At 46.9% G+C, this 26,382-nt stretch overlaps 1 protein-coding gene and 1 long non-coding RNA gene across 9 annotated transcripts; one reads left to right on the forward strand and one right to left on the reverse strand.

Annotated features, from left to right (window-relative positions):
• Nucleotides 1-939: 939 nt before the first annotated feature.
• AHSG (alpha 2-HS glycoprotein) lies at nt 940-13,222 on the reverse strand. Of its 7 annotated transcripts, none has more exons than XM_072752501.1 (8): nt 12,580-13,222; nt 8,593-8,930; nt 6,246-6,356; nt 5,786-5,870; nt 5,245-5,408; nt 3,497-3,598; nt 2,295-2,378; nt 940-1,662 (listed from the first exon to the last, which is right to left on the reverse strand). In XM_072752501.1, exons 2-8 carry the CDS (start codon nt 8,803-8,805, stop codon nt 1,324-1,326), a joined length of 1,098 nt encoding a protein of 365 aa, XP_072608602.1. In that variant the 5' UTR covers nt 8,806-8,930; nt 12,580-13,222; the 3' UTR covers nt 940-1,323. The 7 variants fall into 7 exon arrangements, with proteins under 7 accessions (XP_072608602.1, XP_072608605.1, XP_072608604.1 ...); XM_072752504.1 differs by having other exon boundaries at nt 8,593-8,927; nt 12,802-13,218; XM_072752503.1 differs by having other exon boundaries at nt 8,593-9,001; nt 12,802-13,218.
• A 25-nt stretch (nt 13,223-13,247) lies between these two features.
• On the forward strand, nt 13,248-23,416 carry LOC140598223 (uncharacterized). 2 transcript variants are annotated; one of them, XR_012000431.1, is made up of 4 exons: nt 13,248-13,633; nt 14,107-14,179; nt 14,941-15,021; nt 23,047-23,416. It is a non-coding gene; the product is annotated as an uncharacterized lncRNA (long non-coding RNA). The 2 variants fall into 2 exon arrangements; XR_012000432.1 differs by lacking the exon at nt 14,107-14,179 and having other exon boundaries at nt 13,304-13,633; nt 23,047-23,412.
• Nucleotides 23,417-26,382: the final 2,966 nt, after the last annotated feature.

A 26,382-nucleotide genomic window follows, 5' to 3' on the forward strand; every position in this document is an offset into this window, starting at 1 on the left:
TCCTTCTGGTTACTGGAGTATTGGCAAAACCTCTAAGCAACAGTAATAAGATATCAAGGCTTGATCTGGTTTCCTTGATTCAATTGAACTCACTCAAGTCATTGTTGGCCTCACCTCCTTAAAATTCCATCTGAAAGGGCTTATCGGGATCCCTGGGTGGCGCAGCGGTTTGGCGCCTGCCTTTGGCCCAGGGCGCAATCCTAGAGACCCAGGATCAAATCCCACATCAGGCTCCTGGTGCATGGAGCCTGCTTATGTCTCTGTCTCTGTCTCTCTCTCTGTGATGATCATAAAAAAATTTTAAAAAATGAAAGGGCTTATCATTAAGGTTACTCAGAATAACCTAATGCTAGTAGACAGTGAAATTGTCTAGACACCATTCTGTAATAGGAACTGTTTATTTCTTTATGCTGAGTACTTGGATAGTACCTACAAATGTCCACTGGATTTACCTGCCCAAGTATCCCTCCTCTATTCATACTATAAACCAGAGCTTTAACCTGAGGTCTTAAAATGGATTGGCTGAAAAGACCAATCCTCTATCATGACATGAAGTGTATACAGTACAATCAACATAAATAATGAAGAGATATAATTAAAATGAGGCTTCTGTGTTAATTACCAATCTCCCCTTACCTGGATATTGGGGAAAACCAACGGTTGGCTTCTACAAAGTTCAGGCACTGTGTCCTCCTTTAGCAATATTTTCTGACCCTCATGAAATGAAAAGGATTATTTTGTCATAAGGAAATGGGCACATCCAATGGCTTGTGAGCAGGTCTTGGTCTAATTTTTTCCTGGGTATAGTAATACAGTGGATTTTTGTTTCATTTTATTTTTGTTTTCACTTAGATTTTGCTTAGGGACTTCTGTGCTATGGTTATTTTGAAGACAGATCACATGTGAGCTTGGAGGGAAGAAGCAACAATCATGACCACATTTCAGCTTAGAACCTTCTTTATTAAGGAAGGTCTTCAGTCACTTTCATTAACAAGAAAATATGAAGTTGGCAAGAGCACCTCTCAAAGTCACAGTTCCAATTGTTTTTGTGAGGTCAAAGAAGGGAGAGAACACAATGGTGGTGGCTTAGCATCAAAACAATGACCATCAAGTTGCCAGCCTTATACCTTCCATGAAACATAACATTGCCCCTCTGCTTCCATTCTCTGAAGAATGAAGAGAAGTTGGGATTGAAGACTTGATATTAATCTAGACCTGCATAGCACCTGCTTCGATAGCAAACAAGGCCCCCACCCATACCCAGACTATGGACAAAATGGCGGCTATGTTCCTGGGCCAAATCTCCTCATCTCTGACCTACATCTAGATCTTGAAATGTCTGATTCTCCCTGGGCAAGGATGGACCACTGGACCAGCAGCAACAGCAACATCAGGCTGCACCACCTTGGGTACTTTCCCCACGTGGAATGCTTCTCCTGAGGCTGACTCCACTGAGGCCACACCCATGAAGGCATGACGCAGGTCATAGTGTGCCCGGTGCTCTGGTAGGGGTGCCTCGGGAATTGCTACCACCACGGGTCCTACCACCAGGGCAGCTGCAGGCAGGTCAGGTGAAGCTTCAGGCACAGTCACACCTGGGTCTGCCACAACGGTAGGGCCCACTGCTTCGGTGCCATCTGGTTGGGGCTGTGGGATCAAAGGCTGGAGAGAGAACCATTTCTAGGTTAGCTACCTTTCTCCTCATAAGCAAGGCCACTCATGCTTCTGGAGGGCCCCTACCCAATTCTCTCACAGTAATAATTTTTATTTGTAAGGAATCTAGCAAAAAAGAACTACCAAGGTACAAAGGATTGCCTGCAGAGCCATGAGGGAGAGGTAACTGGCCTATAATAGCCCCTTTCTTACCAACTGTCTTGGTATCAGTGGACTTACATGTATATCCCACAAGACGAGCACCCTGCCTTATAGCTTTGACCAGCAGCATCACCCTGCTTGTCATCTACAACTGCAGGCACTGGGAGCTGTTGGGCACCAGTAGCATCTGGCTACCTGTGTAACTCAGAATACCACGCCCAACCCCCTGCAAATAGAAATATGGACTTGTCAACCTCACACTAGTATTGGCTCTGTCCTGAAGCCACTAGCTCGTGGCAGGGGAAGGCATGGCTGAAATATCCTTTCATTTGTGGATGACTCCATATACCCAGGGCAATTTATATTGTGGGACTCAGAAAGACAGGGCAGCAAATGCCCCATAATTACTAACACTTCATAAATGTTAAGGGATCATTGTATTCTGAAGATGAGGGCAGGTATATCCATGATGTCCTTACCTGTGTTTGGAACACGGTGCAGGTCACTGCAACATCTTCCCCACCAACCTTCTCTGTGAGTGTTGCCTTACAGAAGCCATATTGCTGCCCACAGAAAGAGAAGAGTTATCTGAACTGGTTTCAAAAGTGGATTCTCTCCCCCAGTTTCACTGACACTCCAAGTCAAAGGAAAAAACTTAAATTCTTAATTCCCTAAATTTTTTCCCCTAAAGTTTCTAGTTTCTGCTTGTAGAAGATATGCAATGTATATAATTCTAAATAGAAGGTAGAAAAATACAGATATGCTTTGAGATTCTAAGAGATCACCCATAAGAGGCGCCTGGGTGGCACAGTTGGTTAAGTGGCAGACTCTGGGTTTTGGCTCAGGTTGTGATCTCAGGGTCATGAGGTTGAGCCCCTCATTAGACTCCAAGCTAGTGAGGGGTCTGCTTGAGATTCATATTCTCTCCCTCTCCTTCTGCTCTTTCTGCTTGTGTTCTCTCTCAAAGAAAGAGAGAGAGAGAGAGAGAGAGAGAGATCACCCATCATCGCAGAAATTGTGGTGACCCAGGAGAACTTCTGTTAACATACATGTATTCTTTTTTTAAAAAATATATTAAAAATCATTTAGAAATCAGGATCATGGTGACTATTCCATTTTGTATCCTGTGTTTTTCACTCACTGTAATATAACATTTTCTTATATCATTCATTTTTCTTTCAAAACTTAATTTTTAGGGTCTGTATAATTTTCTATTTTATCCAATGACCCCCTCCTGTTGGACATTCGGGTCTCTTTTGGGTCATTTTGAATCAATAATAAATCATCTTATTAGATACATTTCTGTCAAACATCTCTGATGATCTCTTTAGGCTAAATCCCTAGAAGTAGACATTATAGCATCAAGGGACTTAAAAGATTTCATATTGGAGGTGTACCTAGAAAATCTACAACACGCTTCTGGCAGCCGGATATGACTTGGCCTAGTGAGGAAACAGCCTCTATCTCTCTCCTGACTCCAAGGACGCCCAGTGGGGGAGATGACTTGATGATAGTTCCTAAGCGAGGAGGTGACACCACCAAGGAAGGCCCAGCATAACCCAGCCTCACAGGGAGGGAGTACTTTTCACTGTCATCTGTCTTCCATGGCCCCAAGACACTAGCTCTAAGAACGCCCTGTTCTACAGCCGGTTTTGCCATCATCATGGCTTGGCCTGCTCACCTTTTCTGCCAGCAGGTTGCACTTGGCTGGATCTGTGACCTCTGCAGCAACACAGTCTGTGGCAGCCACTGCAAACTCTACATACGTGGAAGGTGGAAGAGGCTGAGGAGAATACATGAAAATGTTTATGAGGCAACATGACTTGACCTTGAAAAGGTGGGGAAGCCAAGGCTGGAAGGCAGCAGAGAGGGCACCGATGCTGCACGCTCCAGGGAGTGCCACTCGTATGAACCACTCTGAGCAGCCAGGAAACATGGCCCTAGTGGCTGCCACAGGTCAGTCATTGTGGCACTGTGTTCCAAAGCCCCTGTATACAGAGTGAAGGAGGTACAGGTATCCACTGCCCATCATTCAGGGCAGAGCTGAGCTTTCAGAGAGGAAGCAGAAACCCAGAGGGTCCACCTTAATATTAATTTCAGGTTCAATATATTAGTTTTAGTACAATACAGTGATTCACAGCCTTCCCTCTAGGGGCTGCACTTGGAGTCCTAAAGTTCAGGTTACTCCACGATGGGGTGGGAAAGTGGAGATGAACACCTCTCCCACCTATCCTATCATGTAGAGCATGATCCAATGGAAAATCTATATGGGTGCTTACAACGATAATGTTGTGTTTGGTATAATACCTATTACAAATGTTGTGTTTGGTATAATAACATAACTAATGTTATTTGGCATAGTCTGGGGTAGGGGTTTCTGAGAATCACGTATTCTGGTTAATTAGAATCACCATTCATGTTGATGCTTACAACAGTAATGTTGCCTTTGGCATAATACATATTACAAATGTTGTATTTGGTATAATAACATAACCAGTGCCATTTGGCATAGTCTGGGGTGGGGGTTTCTGAGAATCATGTATTCCGGTTAATTAGAATCACTACCTACACCTAGAATGCATTTCCAAGGATGCCATGCCTGGGATCCAGAAGACCAATTTTCTTAAATATTAGAATTCTGTTGGGATCCCTGGGTGGCACAACGGTTTGGCGCCTGCCTTTGGCCCAGGGCGCGATCCTGGAGACCCGGGATCGAATCCCACATCGGGCTCCCGGTGCATGGAGCCTGCTTCTCCCTCTGCCTGTGTCTCTGCCTCTCTCTCTCTGTCTGTGACTATCATAAATAAAAATAAATAAATAAAAAAAATTAAAAAAAAAAAGAATTCTGTTGCAGTCAAATATGCTAAATAATCCACTGTACAATGAGATTTTTTTTTTCAACGGCTCAGGAGGCCCTTTAGGACCTTGCTGCTACACGCCCACCTGTGTAAGCAGGCTCCCACCTCTGTAAGTATCAGTTACTGAGGATCTGCATCAGTGCTGTGGGGTAAGGACGTGGAACCCCATGGATGTATAGCGAGTGCTTCTGGATAATGCGGGGACGGTCCCCCACTGCACCGCAAGCCAACTAGGCCTGAGAGAGCCAGGCCAGGCAGAGGCTGGCTGTTTCATGTTAGGGTGACACCGCGGAGGAAGGCCCAGCATAACCCAGCCCCACGGGGGTGCCCAATGTTGTAGGGTGGCTCCGCACGGGTGACAGGTTGACGGTTCCTGGGACCCTCGTGACCCCCGGTGTCCTCACACCCTCATACCCCTACGGATCCTATCTTTTCCCCGGTCTCCCACCACCCCCCTTGCCTTCCCATCGCTGCCCCTGCACCTGCTGTGTCCCTCCCAGCTGTTTTAGCGCCCACATTCCCCAGGTGCCACCAAGCTGCCCAGAGGTCTGTCCCGAGGTCTCAGCCCTACCGTCAGTTGAGCCCTGGAGACTTCCACAAGCCGAAAATAGGAGCCGTTGCTCTGAGCGTTGAAGGCGGTCAGCGCAGCATCCACGGCGTGCACCACCCTGGTGTCGTTCAGCGGCGCCAGCAGGGGACACTGTGGGCACACCTTGCGCACGTCCTCGGCTGAGTCTACGCACACAGGAGAACCGAATCTGGGTTGTCCTTCTGTTCTCTGGGGGCATTCTCCCCACGCCCTGCTTATTTTGAAAGGCCTGGGACAGGCTCCAAAGGCTCCAGGTGCTTTCTCTGCTGCTCACTAAATCTTCAGGTGGCTCCCGCCCTGCTGACTTTAGTGCAGGAGCCCCTCTCAACAAGGGCAATTTTCACCTCCAATGACAACCGTGCCTTAAAAAGAACAGGTTCACAATGCCAGCTCCCAGGAAATCGGACTCCTTCTTTTCCCCACCAACAAAGTGGCTAAAGCTTGCTTATGTTGAAAACAATTCAGGCCCCTTCCCCACTCTCTCCGCAAGGTACAAATAAGAAAAACTCATCATCATCTCTACCTGGGCTGGAATCGCATTTTGCAAATAACACGGTAAACTGGCCATCCTGTTTCAGCAGCCGGAAATCACAGTCCCCTTCCACAGCCTGGAGAAATAAACCCACGGTGAGGGCTCAGGAGGAGGACTGGCCTTTCCTTTCTGGCTGGGAGCCCTGGGGGTGGTGGGTGGGGGGTTCCTCAGATGTGGTTGTCCAAGACAAGCCTCATGAAGTCACCTTAACTGAGTGGTATTGAAACATGATGCTCTCTGGTTTCAGAAAGGGCCACAACAAGAAGGTTGAACTGCTGTAAAAACCAGCCCCAGGGAGGGCAGCCTCGAACAGTAATTCTAGCAGCCTCACACTGGCTAGCCATGAAGACAGACTGGGAAGCTGGGTGAGACGGGTCTGCACTTTGCAGAACCACCGGGGACCCTGGATGGCTGGGGCACCATCCACAGTCACCCGAAGAGGGGCACTCACATGCTGCATCTGCGGCCTCACGGTGCAGTTGGCCAGAGGCGTGGGGTCCAGTACATGGCAGGTGGTTTCCAGGGTGTCTATTTCGAGCTCAAACACCTCTCCCATTGGCCGCTGTGGAGACACAGAATGAAGCCGTGAGCAGCTTATTCCTCTGATCCCATGGAGTGAGCCAAAGTACGAGCCCCCATTGGGCTTGAAGTCAGCTCTGTTGGGACAGGTGGGGGGGAAGTCACTCCTGTTAGTCGGCACCTCCACCCAGTGCTGCCCTGGCCTGTGGACAGGACGACAGCCAGGGCTTCCCAGGTCCTCCCCTGTTGGCTGGGCAGGCTCTAGATGGTGTTTGCAAGGAGGAAGGGACCATGGGCTTGGGCAGGTTGCTGGAACCACAGTCAACATTCTGAGCTCTCTTTGGAAGCTAAAACTGAGCATTGATACTTATTTAATTTTTAAAATTTCACCCTTCAAGCGTGCTTTGCAAAAATCAGCTTTGGAATTTTTTTTCAATCAAGTGGCAAAGTAAGGTGGCGTAGGCTAATACCTTACTGTCTCCTCTTTCTCTTCTCCATCCCTCTCTCCTCCCTCTACTTCTTTCTACCTTCCCTCTCACCATCAACTTCCCCCTCTGCCCCATTTTTCCTTTCCTTCCTAAAGGAAAAGTTGTCCTTGGCTTTTTGTTCTGGGGCTTGTTGAGGCCTGGACGCCAAGGTGCTGCTCTCTACTGTCCCCTGCTGGGGATGAGGGGGCACAGCGAGCCGCCCTCTGACCCCTAGGACACTCGGAAGGAGTAGCAGGGAAGGCAGAGAGGGCTGGGGCAGCTTGGTAAGTCCTTGTAGCTGTTCCTGGCGTTTTGTCTGTTTCTGTATCCTTTCTCCAAACCCTGGAAAATCCAGAAAGTACAAGTATGCTTTTTAAAAAACTTTAGTTCAGCTCTGCTTGCCTCTCACATGGGTTCTGGCTGAGTCACTAGTATCCAAACCTCCTCTCCGGGAGGAAGCTGTGTTTTATGATGTGCAGACATGCCCAAGTTGAACTTCCTTGACAACACGCAGGGCTGCAGTGGCTGCAGTGAACAGGAGCCTGGTGCTCCCTGGTTGCTCTAGCGAAGCCCCTCTCAAGCTCTGCCGTTAGTGAAAATTGCAATGTCTGTTCATTACTTTCCCTCGGATATACATGTCGTGTGTTTGTTTTTCCCCCTGAAGTCATTGGTGTTTCCTCCAAACCCCCACTGTGCTACAGTATGGTTGCAGCAATCCTAAAATCCATCCTGATTTCAAATATTTTGTCCCATTGTGAGATCAGGTGTTAGGGCAGACATTCTGCCTATCCTCCCCTCTGGACTGTAAATTTCTTGTGGGCACTGTGTCTTTCTCACTTTTGTGTTAGGTTGAACGATTAAAATGCCAATATTTGACTGCTTTTAATATACAAAAAGAGCAATTTTCTAGGGTTCAACTTAATATCTCATGGCACCTGCCATGGTTCTTACTCATGAAAGGCTTAAAATCAATATTTGCTGAAAGAATTAGCCCTCCTCAGATATAAAATCTAATTTCAAAATAGACAGTGGACATACACCTTTTCCCCACTGCTCCAAATCTCTCAGCTGACCCCAAGGCATATTTCCCAGCTTAATCTTTATTATCACTGGCTTCAGACTATACTGGTTACTTGTCTAGTAGGTGAAGAGGTAAATCCCATTCGTTTGACATTTCCTTCTGGGAGGTGGGTACCTGTCTTTGGGAGGTAACTTGTGTAGAGGAAAGAACATGGGTCTAGAATCAAATCCCAGCTGGATGCTTCCAGATTATATGATCCTGAACAACAACAAAACGTCCTAATATGTCAGAGGCTTGGTTTCCCCTCATGTAAGGCAAGGTCCATACACAGCCCGTGGGATTGGGGGACAGGAGAGGTAAGGAGATGGTGTATGTGGAGGGGCCTGGCCACCTAGTAGATGATTGTCAAATGCTAGTTTCATTCATTCTCAGTCTCCATCCAGAGAAAGCAAAGAGAGAGAAGTGATTTCCAGTCAACTAGAATCCTATATTTTGTGCATATAGTTTTTCTAGCAAACCCCACTTTCTCCCTGTGATGTTCAGAATATCATTTGAAGACTTTTCTTGTCTCACACAACTCCCTGCCCCCATCCAGCACCCTCTGGAGACCCAGGACTACAGCCCAGAATGCCTCTTTGTTTCCCCACTTGCCCCCTCCCTCACTCCTGGGAAGAAACCAGAGAATTTGGCTCCCCCTGCAGTTTCATTGTGCTCAGAGATGTGATCTTTGAGACATGCAGTTGAGCTCCACACACAGGTTTTCTCAGCTCATACCCAGCAGGTTCACTTACCCGAGGCCACACCTTCACTTTGTCAATCTGGTTCAAGGTGTGCTTGTAGCCTCGAAGAACGTGGTTATTGATGTAGTCCACAGCCACCAGGGCTGCTTGCTCTGTTTCTGGGTCATCACAGTCCAGTTCCCTATAAACCAGAGCTGGCCCCACTGGGACAGAATGGCAGCCCCAGAGCTGAGCAAGGCAAAGGAACAGGGCGAGGGACTTCATGGCTGCTCCAGAGAGGCCCTAGCAGGTAGGCAGATGGCTGGAAGCTTCAGGACAAGCCCAGGTGCTCTTGCTCCAAAAAGTAGGCCGATGGAGGGCCGAGGGCTTTATTTATCTGCCGGAGCCTGCTGGAGGAATTGCATAAGGACGTGGGATGATTTCTGTTCTGGTTCCAAGTAAACCCCTGCAAACATCAGCTCTGGAAAAGCAAACAGGTTAGGACATCACTGGTCCCCAAGAAATCTGCCAAAGTCAATGCTGCTGGGGGTGGGCGGAAGGGGGTGGAGATGCTCCAAAGTCGGCTTGGAACGTGGAGGAGATGAGGTTTGCACCATGGCGAGGAGGGGCCGGCACCACCAGCCCCATTGTGCTCTGAGTTCAGCAGCAGAGGGAGCACCCCCTACTGGAGCAGAGCATGTGGAAGGGGGGAGGGTGGGGGTGGTGGGTGGCTGTGAGGGGAAAGTGGGGATAGGCAGCAATGTGATAAAATCCTCTAATGTCAGCAAGAATGATCTCCTCCTGGAGGGAAAACAAGGCTTAGAGCTGTAGCAAAGATGGAGATGATCTAGAGTGACCAGGAAGAGTTATGGGAGGTGCTAAGGTCTTGGGTAAGAGCCTTGAAGAAAAGAGGGAAGGAAGGGAGAGATTGCTGCCTGCAGTGTGGAACAGGGGTGAGAGAAGGGGCTTCCTGCGGCAGGGCTGGGTGGGGCTCTCTACCCCCTCAGACCACATTGCCAAGGCCTTGCACAGATGGGCACTGACCTGGGTCTCCTGGGTGTCTGGGTGTAACTGGGGCCCCCAGCCAGTGCACAAGTGCCACAGAGGGGAGCCCCGGTCCAGCAGCCACTTCTCTGGCAAAGCTCTGGGTTTGAGTCCTTCACTGCAGGCTGAGATGCTTTGGGGGCAGCTAAGAACATAAATGCCTCTATAATGCCCTTCACAGCCTTAGCAGAATTAGAGTGAGTCTTGATGACCAGAGCACAGGGCCATGGTGTTGGTTCCAGGCAGTGCTTGTAAGTGGCTCTTGACAAACCCTGGGGTGACCTACAGGAGGGTGGGCAGGACAGTGAGAGGCTTGGAAAAAATCATAGAAAGACATGGCTTGGTTTAGCTCAGAGCAAAGAAGCCCTAACATGAAGATCCCACATGTTCTTCAAATATTTAGAGTTCACCACTGTGTGTGGATGGATCTGTTATGTTCTCTGATATTGAGAATGACATTTCATCTTTAAAAAGGAGACACTTTCTACAAGGAAACTTAATCATATGGATCTGCTGGGAGTTGAAAGGTAAGCAAGGGTGAAGTGAGATATAGGGCCAAGAAGATAGATGTAAGGGTGTTTTCCTAGTTATTCCCAGGTGCTCATATGGTCCTATGGAATCTTTTTTTTTATTTTTAAGATTTTATTTATTCACAAGAGACACAGAGAGAGGCAGAGACATAGCAGAGGGAGATGCAGGCTCCCCACGAGGATTTTGATGCGGGGCTCCATCCCAGGACCCCTGGATCACGACCTGAACCAAAGGCAGATGCTCAACCCCTGACCCACCCAGGTGCCCTGATCCCATGGAATCTTAATGACAGAGGCTCAGAAGCTGTGGTTGGGACTCCAGGTTCTCTCTGAGAGTGAAGTCCTTGCTCTTAGGGACCCACAACAAGCTCTGGTCATCTAGCAATATGATCCTCAGGACCAAGGGTGACTTCCCACCCCTCTTATGCAACTTTGTGTGGATGCAATGCTTTTCTTTTAAATAATGTTTTAAGATATAAAATATGGTCATTACTAAAAATTTGAAAAGTCACGAAAATGTGTGCAGTGAGTACACACTTCATATGTCATAAGCTCAGGTGTACAAAATACTACTTTATTGGCCACACACACATGAGTCTGAGCCCTCTTTTGTGAAATTTAGTCTAGTCACTTATAGGTAACCTGATTTCCCAGGTGCTTGGTTGCAATCCAGTCCCATTTAGGTTTGCCCCTTATGCTTCTTCTGCCCCCCTGGGGTTAGAAGGAAGCCTGAGTGGGGAGGGGAAGACTTCTGCAAATACCACTTTCCTTTATAGTAGGGCAGAGACTGATGTCTGCCTTTGCAGCTAGGGTGTGCACTGGCCCCTTCTGCCGGGTAACCCATCTCCTCTGGCGCCCAGGTGCACCCACCTGCATGTCCACCTACAAGCTAAGATCCTGCCTGCCCCCATTTGGTCCATAGCAAGACATACCTCCTGCATCCTCTGATCAGGGGTCCCTTTGTCTCAGCTCTGGGACCCTTTCTAGACCAAAGGCCTTTTTCTTAGCTAAGCACTGCCCTCTTGGTTAAGCTTGGGGAAACTTGGCTATTTTGTCCACCCTGGGTATGGGGGGCTTCATGAAGCTGCATCTAAGCCCATCTGCCCAGACACTGCAGTCGTGATGGCTCTGCCACTGCTCTGGTGCCATCCCGCTATGCAGGAGACTTTTCCCTATGATGTGATGTCTCCCCATGCTGCCCATGAGCCCCCTCCTGCCCCCCACGCCTGAAGGGAGGTTCGGGTTTCCTATGCCTTGGGATTCTCAAACTCTTCTGGGGGTGGTTCTGCAGCCATCCCTGCCTCACGGTGGAGAGGGGGGTGGGTAGGAAAAAAGTCCTGTTGGATCATTCGTTTTGATCATGTTTTCTTGCACTTGGAGCACTTCTTTTGGCATCTTCGTTCTTAGATCTTCCATCGGTGACAATTTCTAAAGCACGAGGTATTGTTTTGTTTCACTGATGCTAGAAAAACAAAGCCTGTGGTAAAAGAGCAATTGATACCTCACCTATCATCCTATCAAAACTCATCCACAATCTCATTACCCAGAGGTCAACAGTGCCAATGTTTCTTTTTCTTTCCTTCTTTTTGAACAGTGCCAATGGTTTGTCATACAGGTGTTATCTCCATCTTGTGTGTTTTTTTCTATACAAATTATTATTTTATGTATAATATAATTTAGACCATACTGCATACACAACTTTGTCTTCTTTTTTCATTTAACATTGTAACATGAGTATATTCCCATGTCATTAAACGGACTTAGGGAACGTAATGACTGCCTGTGATTCTCTCGCGTGTGTCATAATGTATGTAACCACTTGCTTACTATTGGGCATTTAGCTTGTTCTCAGCTGATCACTATCGTGTATGAGCAGCAATGAACTTTTGTATTTTAAAAATCTTTGGCTTTCTAGTTCTTTTTGCAAGAATGATTCTTTCTAGTGAAATCAGTGATTCACTAATAGTTTGGAAATGTTTAAAGCTCTCAGTTTTTCTGGCCAAATTGTCTATGGGGAAGACTGTGCCGATTTATGTCTCTACCATTCAACCGGTGTAGGTCAGCTTGAGTATTCTCTCTTTTCTTCTGTTACTGTTTCCATTCTGACTTTTGTGAGAATTCAGATATGGGAAAATCATCAGAACTCTTTTTAAATGTATTTTATGACTATCTGTGGTTATATCTCAACTATTCCATATGTCTAATACTTACAAACTGAAATACCTTTAGAGCCAAGCTGAATAAAATTGTCCCTTGAATTTTTTTTTTTCAGTTTCCTTAGATATAAATGTCATCATTTACCTACTGACAATAAAGAAGAAAAGAGACGATGTTTTGGTATGTTTTCCAAGAGACTTATAGCAAAGGGTGTCAAAGGGAGGCTACAGGTACTCACTGTGCCTGTTGGCACCAATTTCAACCTTGGGAAGATTTTCATATGCTAAATGAATGCACTTATCAGTGACCCTGGGTTAGTTTCACTCACCTGGCTCCCATTTCTTTGCATGCCAGTAGGGGATGGGCGTTTACTCCATTTTCTGGTCATCAGTCTCACTATTTTAATTACTCATCTGTGAGGCCCACATCACTGTACTAAAACAATATTCTTAACATTTACACTGCATCTCAGAGTATTGAGGTTATCGGAGGTTTGTTAAAGCAAGAAGAACAGGCCCAAGGGCCTAAGGGCCAGAAGAGGGTCAACAACCTGCAGGACGTGGCAGCAGAGCGCTGGGCAGAGCTTGCTGGGTGGAGTCCCCATGCGGCTGGTGGCGGGGTTCTCAAGATGGCATCTAGGATGACTCCAGGTCCTCTGAAGTGGTCAATAGGGCTCTCCACTAGGGCAGCGATGCATCTGAGATATTCCAAGGCAGATTCCGCATTTATAATTACCAACCAGAAGCCAAGACAAGAAGGATCATGGCAAGCTGAGGTCAGTTGCTGGGGGTTGGTTGTGTCTGGGCCCTGCAGGCAGACATGAGTCTTAGAGGGGAAGAAGGGTAGAGCTAGAAAGGGGTGCAATACCAAGTCAAGCTTTGAGATCTGAGGTGAGAGGCAGAAACTCAGCCTCTCACAAAGTAGAGCATGACAAGTGTACGTCAGCAGAAGCCAGAGGGACAATTGGTTTTCGAGGGGAGGAGGTGACAGTGGTTGGTGCTTTAATCGCTGGGCTGGATTTCTGGCTCTGCCCTTTTTGATACTTAAAGAGCCTAGGCCCTGAGAGGCCGAGCATTAGTTTCTGATAAGCCTGGTGTTTCTTCATTCATATGGGCAATTGAACAAATGTTTATCGAACACCCACTATCTGTGATATCAGGTGCCTGGATGCAGAGTGATGAGAAGACACAATCTGCCCTAAAGGAGCTCACCTTGACTCATGTGGCCCGGTAACGTCTGATCAGCCAAGAAGTATAGATTATTATACAAAAGTATCATAACGTTTGTCTTGTGGAGACAGACTGGAATTTATTTCTCCAATGTAAAACATCGGTGGAATGCAAATTACCCCTGTCAAAGGACCCATCAGGGTTTTTGTGAAGGTAACTTAGCCCAGTTGCCCTGGGAGTGATTTGGAAAAGCCCTTTGTACTTGGTGCCAGCCCATCGAAATTGGAAGATGTGGGCCTAAGTACAGCATGGCATAATTTATTAAATCGTAGAGACCAGCAGTGATTACCTACTCCCTTTCTTTGAGTGGAGAAAGGATTCTAAAAGCTTTCCCCCAATCCTGCCTACAAAACCATGACCTGGCTCTGTAGATCTAAACCCTGAAAAGAAAGGGCATCTGAGGGGATCAATGGGGAAAGAGTAGGGCCTGGATTAGGGTGAGGCAAGGGAGAGGGTGAAGGTGCACAATTTAAGGAGGTGCTCATCCTCAGGGTTGCATCTCTTTGCATTTTATACCCTAGACCTCTCCTGTTCACACTTTAGACCCAGCACTGGGGAAGGGGCATGATCTCAACCCAGCACAGAAAGAAAAGTTTGCACTTCATCACATCTTCCTACTGTTTCAGGGAAAGTTCTTTTATCACTCAGGGTGGTGATGCTATGCCTGAAGTCTGCCTCAAGAACACAGTAATCCTTGGGGTAAGCTTTTCATTATCACAAAAGAAACTCCGGGGAACCTTCCATTCTCTTTTGTTTGAAGGAAGACTTCCTATATTCTTACTGTTCACTGTGGCCTTGACACCCATGCAAACTCCCTGTCTCACAAAAGACAGAGTTAACCACTGTAGGGTCAAAGAAAAGTTGGGGAGATTGGGCTTTCTGAGGCTGGAATAACTCCTCCTCAGGAAAATATCATCTTCCCTAAAAATAATGTTAGGGACTCCTTTTTCTGTGGAAAGCATTGTGCTTTTATTGTCATAACTTCATGGGATCTATTCCATTCTCATCTTTTCCTCCTTTACAGGAAGACACAAGGGCTCAGAGAGGTTTTTGCAACTTGACCACGTCAGACACTGACGAAGCCTGGGTTTAGCTCAATCATTTTTTTTCCTATTAACCCCAAACCAAAGAAAGCCAAGAAGGTTGACTGGTGTGTGTTGCCTATAAGTGAGCAACTCATTATTCTTAATAATAGAAAACACGGCTGTGTGTTGTAGTTGAAGAAAGGTGGAAAAAAAAGAAAAATGTATTGGTTTTGGTTATTAACAATGAAAAGAATAAATTAGTTTATTCTCATAATTTCAGTCAGTGGAAAATATCTGGAAATCAGTTTTGCAGAAGAGACTTTGACCTATTGACTTTAGTGATGACTCAGCTGGTGTTGAAATTATCTTGACTTCAGGCTTAGAAGGTAAATAAAAGGTAAGTTATTACATTATTTCTGGTTAAATGTTTTCCAGGGGGATGCAAGTCAATGCAGAAAATCACATCCATCTCTTCTACTGGTTTCTGTCATCACCTTTTGAGATCTTCAAAACAAGGTGAGTAGTACTTTCAGACAAGAAGCAAGATGAGAGGCGAAATGATCATCTAATGAGGCCTCTGCTGTGCTTTCTGGGGCTCTTGAACATGAAGATGTTCAGAAGAGCTGTGCTTTACCATTGGAGGGTCAAATGATTCTAGGGAGGCCACTGGAGTCAAGTAACTCATTGCACCTGAGAAAATGGGGGCACTTCTTTATCTATCATGTAGATCCCTGGGGTTGGAATGGCTCCTCTCAACAGCAAATGAATATCTTAGATTCTGTAGATCCATTTATTGCCTTGAATTGAGTATTCTCTGGACACACATTCATTAACTTCAAAGCTATTTCTTGGACACCTATGTTGTGCTAGGTGCTAAGGATGCACAGATGGGAGGTACAGTTCTTGTCCTCAGATGGTCACCACTGGGTCAGGCTCTACAGCACTATGTTGGTTATTATGAACACATGAGAGAAGTGTAAGCTATTCCTGCCCTTGGCCTGTGTTAAATCCTGAGGAATGCAATCCCTGAGTTGGAAGGGTTCTTACACTATAGCAATGTCTTTGTCACTTTTAATCTCGTATTCCTGGCACCTGCCTCCTGCCCAGCACAGATTGCGCCCCTTATCCATGACCACTGACCAAGAGGTCCTAGGGCAGGTTCCCACTCAGCTCAGAGGCACCCTTCAGTGTGTGGTGTCTGGTTGAGGACATTTAAATAAAAGAATCTCTCCACCACACTGGCAGTCCATCCTATTGTGGAATCACTCTAGTTACCAGGAGGCTTTTCCTTCATATTGAGTCAACACCTGCCTACCTTGTAACTTCACCAATGGACCCAGATTCTCCCTTCAGGATCTACATAGACTAAAAGTCAATTCTCTGGTCTGTATGTTGGGTTTTAGGTATTTAGATACATCCACGTTGTATCCTGCTACCCTTTTCTGATCTTCATCATCTCTTTATCATGTACTTCTCAGTTTTGAGACCTCACCACCTTATTGAATAGGGAAGTCTGGCACCAGTGGTTAAAAATAGGATGAATCATCCTATGATTGGGGGTCAAGTGAATTTCATAGGGATCTGAGTGGAGGTGGACTTGTTCATGCACCTGTGTGCACAGGTGAAGGATAATTCAGCAACTCCTAGGTGAGGAGATAGGCCGCTTGCCACTCATAGGATAGTAGGAGGATTTATCCTGGTTTCTAGGGGCTTATCTGGACTTTCAACCAGAGTTACAATGAGACCAAGAAGCAGAGAGGCCATTATTTTCCGTAGATTGCTTTGATTAGACTTCTTGAAAGTTGAGAGGGAAAATCTATGAGGCTAGTTAGCGGGAGACCTGTCAGAGTGGAAAAAGTTTCCATTCATCTTGAATCTGACAAAGCTCTCCGTTGATAGCATGTCTTCACTACTTGATATCTGATCTCTAGAAGTCATGTAGTGATATGGAACATCACTGCTTCTGGTGCTCTTGTTAGAACATTAGAAGGCCACAATTTGAAACAGAGAAAGTGCCAATCATAGGGCCAGGGAAGGTAATGTGGGCAACTTTCTCTTTCTATGTTGGGTTGTGCAACACGCAGCCAAATCATTCAGCAGGTTAAGCAACAATTGAGCCTCCGGGACTCAGATTCTAATGGAGGCTAAGGCAGTGTGTGAGGATGGATACTAGCAAGAAGGTAAAACTGAGTAATATGGAGAGGGCCAGATTGACTGGGGTGGGGCAGGGACAGGGAAGACATGGGAGCAGTGTAGCTTGATTAGGAAACCTATATTTATTTTTATTTTTTATTGGAGTTCAATTTGCCAACATACAGCATATCACCCAGTGCTCATCCCATCAAGTGCCCCCCTCAGTGCCCGTCACCCAGTCACCCCAATCCCCCGCCCATCTCCCCTTCCACTAGCCCTAGTTTCCCAGAGTTAGAAGTCTCTCATGTTCTGCGTCCCTCTCCGATATTTCCCATTCATTTTCTCTCCTTTTCCCTTATTCCCTTTCACTGTTTTTTATATTCCCCAAATGAATGAGACCATATAATGTTTGTCGTTCTCCGATTGACTTATTTCACTCAGCATAATACCCTCCAGTTCCATCCACGTCAAAGCAAATGGTGGGTTTTCATTGTTTTTAATGGCTGAGTAATATTCCATTGCATACATAGACCACATCTTCTTTATCCATTCATCTGTCGATGGGCACCAAGGCTCCTTCCACAGTTTGGAAGCCTACATTTAAAGAAAGGACTGACCCTGGTGCCATGATTTACTAGCTGTGTGACCTAACTAGAGATTTGATCTTGCTAAGCCTTAGCTTCTTTATCTGAAATATAGGCAGTAAAGCCTGACTAGTAGGGATGTGGGAAGGATTTAATGAGAATGTTTGCAAATTCTCAGCCTTGGGCGGTACACAGTGAACTATCAATAGATGGGGGCTCTTAATAAACCCAATGGCACAGTGGCACTGAATGCAAAAAGTGGTCCCGTGGGGGAATACAACGAGACCAAGATATGGTCCCTGCCTTCAATTAGCCTATTCAGAGGCAGCATAGCCCAGTTACTAAGAGTAAGCACTCCTTAATTTTATCATCTTTGGCAAATTCCTTAACCTCTCTGAATTAGTTCACTCATCTGTAAAAAGGCACAATAATAGCAACACATACTTCAAATGATTTGATCTTGCTAAGATTTGATCTTGCATTAAATGAGATAGTACACTTAATATTCCTGCATCAGTTAAGTATCTATATTACCACTTAGTCACAAGAAAGAAATAGAACAGGTGGAGAGTCTGACTGCATTTTTTGCACCAGCATGCTGGCAGAGAGAATCATGTGTTGGCAACATCTGGCAACAGGAAGGAACAGAAAGACAAAGGGAGATGTAGTGGTGTTGTGGAAAACAACCAATGGATTCTTCTCTGTTCCTGTGCTAGTGGCCAATCCAGAAAATCAACAAGGCAGGACCTAAGGACAAGGGGCAATAAGCCTAGGGCTGAGTGGCTGGGGGCTCAGGGAGCAGTGCCCTCAACTAAGTGCTAGAGAGGTGGAGTGCCAGACATGTAGATGCTGGGGAGCCAAACTCAGCTCAGGCAGGGCGGGCAGCTCAGGAGGTTCCCTAGGAGGGGACTTGAATAGCCATTTAACCAATCACATTTGTCAAGTGGGCATCACAGTTTCCCCAGAGTGTCCCAGTGTAGTCATCTGGCCAGCTAGCTGGGTGAGTATCCCGTGCAGTGGTGTGGGGCTTCGCACTTTGAAGGGCCCTGCACTTGATGTAACGCTCTGCAGTAGCCATCCTGAAAATTCTTAGTCAGTTTTGAACAGGGAGCCCTGTGCCTTCACCTTGCATCGAGCCAGGGAATCATGTAGCCGGCCCTATTAGCTGTAAGTGGTACTTAAGAGGAATCCAGTGCTATCAGCATTCACAGGAGAAGGGGAGACTCATTCCCAGCTGAGTGTGGGCAGGGGAGAGGAAAGAGGGAGTCATGGTTGAGGACACATTTTGAGTTTGACCCTGAAGGAAGGACAGGTTTCAGACAGGTAGAAATGAGGGTATGGCTGTCTGGTTGGAAGAAGTGTATTGGCCAAGTCAAGAGGTAGAGACGGTGGGCTGTGTTTAGGGAATGGTTAGAACCCTTGTAAACGTGGAGTGCCTGTTCCCGAGGGGCTCACATGTACTCCTTTAAGGGCAGTGCCATGCTCAGCTGACCTTCCAGAGGGCAGCCTTTTTCCAAGGCCTTTCTGAGACTTTCCTCCAAATTCTGCTAGCTGCCTGTCCAACTAGTAAGTGAATTCTAGTCATGTTACTCATTAAAACCAGAAAGAAAGAAAGAAAAAAAAAACAGAAAGCAAGGGATGGGGTAGGGATGGGAAGAGGCAGATATAACAAATAATCAAATAGAAATTCTTAACTGAAAAGAATGGCTATTGAAATAAAAAAATAAAAATACTTAAATAAGTAAAATAATAGATCAAATACAGACCAAGAGAAAAATTCAAGTGCCAACTTGAATGGTCTAACTTGTCTTCTCTCTGTCTTTTATGTCTATCTTTCAATGCAAATTCTGCATAGGGATTTGGACAGTGGAGGTGGAATTCTGATCGGGGTCCATGTCTTGTCCTCTGCCCACTACCCCACATGGCCATGGCCCCCATTTTATTCCATGGCACTGGGTTGCCCCAACCAGAGGCCTGGGGTGCCCCAGAAAACAGTGCAGGTGTTGGCATTTATAAGATTACCTAGAGTCATACCCTGGCAGCACAGATAAGGGACAACATGAAAGAAAAAACATAGTTTCTCTTTTAAACATGTTTCTTCCTCGACCTTATCCTAAAATTGGCATTTAAAAATTTCTTTCTGTGAACACATGGATCATGAATGTATTGATTTTGTTGTATGCCAGTGTGATTTGCATAAGTACTAAAGTTGGCCACTTGATCAACATGCTTTGATTTTTCTGTGATTGATTGATTTTTTGATTTTTCTTTTCCAATATAAATGCCCCATGGTTTCTAAAAGTTGGAGCTTCCTCTCTTAAATTAAATGGGACAGAGTTACATAGATAGCTAGTAGGTTTTGTGTGGCTCCAGAGCCTCAGCTTCCTCCTAGGCTGTGTTGCTGTGTGTCTGAAGACGGGTGGGATAGACACCAGGACACCATGTGGAGGAGAGGTGGGGGGCCTTCTGGGGCAGAACCCACCTCCCCGGAGCAGAGCCAGGACTGAAAGGCCTGCCTGGTACTGAAGCGTCCTCCCTGGTCAAAGGGAACAACAAAATATTGTCTGTCACTGAGCTCTGTCTCCCGCCTGCCCTGCTTTGAATTCATTATCTGAGCCCTATTATGAGAAAGAACTGAAGAGGGGCTGTCCCCAGAAGACCTCAGGAAGTTTAGGCATTTCTGTTTTGATGCCTGTTGACAGCCTATAACATAGAAAAGCAAAGAGATCTTCCTGAACTGTCCACATGGAGCTCACTTCGGCCCTGGGTGCTGCTCCATGACCACCCCCGAGGCCAGGGAGGGCGGTGCTGCCAAGGGGACAAGGGCCGGGGTGCCCTGAGTGACAGCAGTGCTCTCCTGCAGCCCGTGATTTGATCACCGTGAGAGCAAACGATGCCCTCTCACTCCAAGTCGCTAATATATGGTATTATTTTGAGAAGTGAACAGAGAAGATGACATTTAACAGAAGACATCTGGGCGTATCACATTTAAAAAGGAATAGGAGCTGGTTACCCAGGAAGGTTGAAACCAGCAGAGACCACGCGTGATCAGGAGCTGGGGGTGGGGGGGTGGGGGTGGATGGCGCTTTATCTCTTTGTATAAAATCCAAAACTAACAGTTCAAGGTTGATTTACTTTCTGATGTAATAAAATGTAGGTCTAAAGTCAGTTTGTTGTTCTTGTGGCTTCTGTCCATGAGCTCAAAGACAAGTCTGGGGAAACGTTACTGACGGGGGAGCCTGGGACAGGGTGGGCTGCAGGGTGGGGGGCCCAGCCCCGAGCTCCATCTGCACTCCCTTTGCTTCCATTTGACCTATTGCTGTCCGATCAGCAGGACAGCAGGAGGGCAGGACAGGACAGTGAAGGCTAGGCCATGTCCCCACCTTTCCCTGTGCTGCAGTCGGGCCGCCCTGAGCCCCTCCCCGGCCCAGTAGCACCAGTAGCAGTGAAAGCCCCCGGTGCCTGCCAGCCTGCACCCTGCCTCCGCTCTGCTCCTGCAGGGTGTCACCAACACCCTTGGGGCCACTTCCCCACCGCAGCCCCCACGGCCCAGTTTGTGCTGTGAAAGGCAGGGGCAGGGCCTAGCGGTGAGCCGCACGAGGAGAGGCGCTTGGACCTGCTCAGAGGAGGTATGTGCAGGGGCAGGGATGGATGGCCCCAGGTGCTTCCCGTGTGCCGGTGCCCCAGGGGACTGGCAGGCAGCCTGCGCCCCGGGAAGCTCTGCATTGGCAGGGGTCTGAGCTGAAGGGCTGGTGGGGAGCCTGCAGCGGGAACAAGCCTGCACCCCCACCCGCCCTGGCTGGGCTCCTCCTCCAGGGGCTGGCGCCTGGGCATCCCTGGTTCCCAGGGCCACCAAAGGTCATGCGCATAGTGGCTGCTTAATAAGGGTGTGATGAACCAATACTGTTTTCCTCACCAGTTTGCCTTTGACAAAGTCTGCAATTAGTCCTAATTGGGTGTTTTGTTTTTCTTTTTAAAGATTTTATTTATGTATTCATGAGAGACACAGGCAGAGGGAGAAGCAGGCTCCCTGCAGGGAGCCGATGCAGGACTGGTTCCCGGGGATCACGCCCTGGGCCAAAGGGAGATGCTCGACCACTGAGCCACCCAGGCGCCCCCCTCCTGCCTGGTTTACATCAAATTAAGTCTGTGAAGTTTTCCACAGTCCAGCTCCCTCCTTCCCTTGGATGTGATGCTGCCCACCCCTTCCCTACCCCAGACACCAGTGGGCTTGTCTCAGGCTTGACCAGGGCACGCCGCGCCCCTGCCTGGGCCGGACGGGACGGGACGGGTGGGGGAGCTGAAATGACCCTGGAACAAACTGGAAACCCGGCAGCCGTGGGTCCGAATTTCCAGGCAGGACTCCTTAGTGCTCAGGGGGCGCCACAGCCCCATCCCCGCCACGGTAGACAGCGCCCTCCCGTGGAAAGAAGGAGACCGTGCGGGTGCGGGGCTTCCCCCTCGGGAGGGGGCCCCAGGGACCAGCCAGCCGGCAGGTGCTTGCTGTCCTCAGAGCGGCCTGTGTTCTTTTTTTTTTTTTTTTTTTTTAAGATTTTATTTATTTATTCATGACACACACACACACACACACACACACACACACACACACACACACACACACACATTGAGAGAGGGAGAGAGAGAGAGAGAGAGGCAGAGACACAAGCAGAGGGAGAAGCAGGCGCCTTGCAGGGAGCCTAATGTGGGATTCGATCCTGGGTCTCCAAGGTCACGCCCTGGGCTGAAGGCGGCGCTAAACTGCAGAGCCATCCGGGCTGCTGTTCTAAACGCAGTACTACTGTTCAATTAAAACCCTTAGTATGTGTCTTAAGACGATGCCTGGCTCAAGACTCACAAAACAAACAACCACACAGGCAAAAAACCAAAAACCAAAAAACAAAACAAAACAAAAACAGACAAAGAGAGAATAGAACAAGCAAACATTGGAGAACTGCACCAACATACAACAGAAAAAAATAATGTAATTTCCACCACATGAACGTCATTGGAAAATATGCTTCCACATTTATATGGTGGGACAGAATTTTCAGAACAGACTCTCAGTTTACTGCCTAAATGAAAAGATGAAGAAGATTGAGAAAAAGATGCAATAAATATCTCCTCTCCACCATCCTGAAAGCACACGCCTTTCCTGAATTGAAGCGAGTGGCTAACATTGCTTCTGCGGAGCAGAAATAAACATGTGTCTTGGCTGCTAAGTGATACAAAGAACATTAACAACCTTTAATTATCTTCCTAGTGGGAACTTTTTCTACTTTACCTAAAAGTTCTGTATGTGTGGAAATAAGTAAATATATAACAAAGTATGATTTTCATGAGGAGGTTGTAAAGGCCACGTTGCTAACCTTACGGAAAGGTTCTAGGTAATGGAAGAAGTATCAGTCTGTCTTTCCCCCGGTAACACCAGAGGCCGGAAGCTAAGACTGGTCTTTAAAATCTTGTAAATATATAGTGGCCATTTCAGCATCTCTTATCAGGGTGTTGACCTCATATTGAACTTTAAACATTTTTTAGAATTTGCCTAAACATCCAAGTATCATGGGTGGAACCATATCGATTGACAGTGAGAGTGAGGCTGCCAAATCAGGAATAGCCCGCCCCAAGAACTTCCACTCTGGTCCTGAGCTGACAGGTTTGGGGTGATTCTCCTTCTTTGAGAAGCCCTTTCGGATGGCAATGTGCTACTGGTATCTATAAATTAAGGCATTTCCGAATTGTCGTAAATGGAATATTTTAGTCTTAAGGTTTTTGGGTTACTTGAATTTTTTTTTTTAATTGAGCTTTCTTTTTTTTTTTTTTAAAGATTTTATTTATTTATTCATGAGAGACACACACACAGAGAGGCAGAGACACAGGCAGAGGGAGAAGCAGGCTCCATGCAGGGAGCCCGACGTGGGACTCGATCCTGGGTCTCCAGGATCACGCCGTGGGCTGAAGGCGGCGCTAAACCGCTGAGCCACCCAGGGATCCCTGAGCTTTATTTCTGCTATTTGCCCTTTCATTTTGTATATCAAGTTTTCATTATACTTAAAACTGTATCTTGAAATGTTGTGAACTGACTTGCTGTATTTGCACTTTGAACTATTGAAATAAATGGGATTTTTTGGTCTGATTAAAAAAAAAAAAAGAAAAAAGAATTTAAAAGATACTTTTAGAGGACTTTAAGTCCAGCACCATGTAAAGGGCCTATATATTCTTAGCATAAATGGATACAGTTATTCATTAAAAAAATGGATGACTGGGAAATGAAAGGCAATGAAGTGTTTAATTTAGTCAGATAGTCAGCACATGCAATAATTCCTTCAATGTAATAAGTCAGGTGAATATAGAACTTTTACCAAAGAAAAGAACTTTCTCCCTCTGCCCCTATAGAATTGTGCAAAGTGGAATGTTGTTTCCGAGACATGCCAATCTTTGACCAGGCCCGGGAGTGGCAAGCCAGCGCTGGGCCCACCTCTGCACACACTTGCCCTGTACTAGTTGACCTTGGCCCTGCTTCCCTGGGCCTCCGTGCACATTTCTCAGGGACTCCTCCTTCAGGGAACATTCTCAGGACTCAGCCTAGTGCTAGCGCCTCCAGTCCCTTCTGCTGTCCCTCTGCACTGGCCCACATCAATGACATGAGCTGCAAGGGGCTTGGGTGCAAGCGGCCCCTCCAGTGCTGGGACCTTAGGCTGACCGACCTTCCCGGTTTGCCCAAGACTAAGGGGTTTCTGCGATGTGGGACTTCCAGTGCCAAAACGGGAAACGCGTCCCAGGCACAGAGGGAGGAGTCGGTCATCCTTGTGCTGGTGGGAGTCACCGAGTACTGTGAGTCTTGCCTTTCACAGCTGCGGGAGCAAAGACCCAAGAAATCTGAGGCTTCCTGCTGTATAAATGCCCTGCCAGTTGGCTCATCACAGATGGGCGCTGGAGACACCTGCCTTTATTTCTTGTGAGGCCCTGCGGGTGCCTTGCTTCCCCCCCCCCCTTTACTATTTAGGACACATCCCTCCTAGTACGTTCCGCAGAAATCCTTCAGCAGATACTCCTGTTTGGTTTCTAGTGAGTGTGGCGGATGGGGGGTGGGGGAGGGTTGTCACAGGTCAGAAATCCACACCTGTGGCAGGTCAATGAATGTTTTCCCCTGTTTGACATTGGGGAAAGACAACCTGTCAGTGTTTCAAAAAATATGATGTTTTACCAGAAATGCAAATCACTTCAAAAACAGTTCAGTCATATTTATTATGTAATAGCAATAATAACTCTTAGTCCAGGCTGTTATAACGAATCACCATGACTGATGCTTTAAACAACAAACATTTATTTCTCACAGTTCTGGAGGCTGGGAAGACCAAGGTCAAGGCGTTGGCAGGTCCAGTGAGGGCTTGTTTCCTGGCTCACAGATGGCCATCTTCTCGTTGTGTCCTCACGTCGTGGAGGGGTCATCTCTCTCAGGTGTCTTCTTAGAAGGGCACTCATCGCATTCAGGAGAGCTCCACCTTCATGACCTAATTACCTCCCAAGAGCCCTCTGAATCACCACTGAACACCATCATATTAGGGATCAGGTCTATGACGTTTTGGAGTGGGGGCACATTCACTCCATAGCAATAACTCATATTTAAAGAGTGCTTGTGGGGCGCGCTTGGGTGGCTGAGTCGGTTAAATGTCTGACTCTTGATTTCAGCTCAGGTCACGATCTCAGGGACATGAGATTGACCCCAAGCAGGGCTCTGCTCTGAGCATGGAGCCTGCTTAAGATTCTCTCTCTCGCTCTCTAAAAAAAAATAATGAATGCTTGCTACACACCAGGTACTGTGGTAAGTTTCAAATACATCATGTTGTTTGTCAGAATCAGGTAGGGGAGGAGACTGAAGCTCAGAGAGGTTACGATGTTTATCTGGGGTCACAGAGTTGATAATTGGCAGAGCCAGGATTTGAATCCAGTCTCACTGCACACAGTCCACACTTGGACTCAGAACTGCAGACTGGGGGCTAAGCATGCACGATCATGCTTTGCTCAAGCTGAGCAAACACCTGAGAACACCACAGGTTCACAGACTGCAACTGGGGCACATCAGGCAGGCTGTCTTCTTCCTGGACCTGCATCTAGATCACTGAGGAGACTCTCAGTTTCTACAGCAAGCGTTAAATAAAAGATATCTCTGGACTCTAGGCATTGGCCCAAGTTTGGCCAGAGAATCTGAAATGCCATGATCCATCTGGATTCATATGCTGCCACTGAAATTCCAGGGACATGCCCATGGGGAATAGCCTGTAGCTACTTCTCAGCTCAGCCAGTTCCTCTTGAAAGTGAGCCACAGTGATAAAGTCTTGGCTTGAAACTTCAGACTTACCCTAAAGTTTGTGCTTCAAAGGCCACCGAAGAAATAAAAAACCCAGTGTGGTATTTTGAGTTTAGGTTTGCATCCCCTTTGATCACATCCTCTGCGTGCTGGAGCAGACTGCTTGGGTTCAAATGCTGGCCCCACCACTTGGGAGCTGGGAGATGGAACTGAATTTGCTTATCTGTACACAGAGATTAACAGCCTCTCTTCCATATAACTGAGTTCATCCGTATAAAGTACTTGAATAGAACCTGGCCCATAGAAGCACTCAATAAATATTTTTTACTCAGTAAGAAGGCACGTTTTCACTGTTCCTCACTTGATAACTGTGATAGATAGAACCTTCTGGCTTAAAGAGAACATCCATATGACTGCTATACCCTCCCAAGCTAAAGAACCCTCTCTGCAAGGTTCCTGGACAGATGCTCTCTTTAGCTTACTTGGTAGGGACTAGCTGTCTCCGGGACCAGCACTTCAACTGTGGGTGGTGCTAACTTCTGGCATTAGAGTTACACCATACTGCAAAAAAACTTGGGCTTTGGAACCTGGTTTTAAGATCTCCCCATCATGTCTACCACCACTATTCTGCCCCATTAGTTTAGGGTGAGAAAAATCTATAGAACTATGATACAAATCTTTCTACATTATGGTGTGCTTCAGATAAAGCAGTTAAAGTGAACTGAAGCTCAGTCAAATGAGAAAAGAATATTCTTAACTTCTCAAATCATGGCCATCTGGATCATGGATTAACAGGAGTAACAAAGCCCCATTAACATTCTTACTTGTAGCAAGAACATTATCTCCATAGGG

The sequence above is a fragment of the Vulpes vulpes genome, chromosome 3, assembly GCF_048418805.1.
Source record: "Vulpes vulpes isolate BD-2025 chromosome 3, VulVul3, whole genome shotgun sequence".
Lineage (NCBI taxonomy): Eukaryota > Metazoa > Chordata > Mammalia > Carnivora > Canidae > Vulpes > Vulpes vulpes.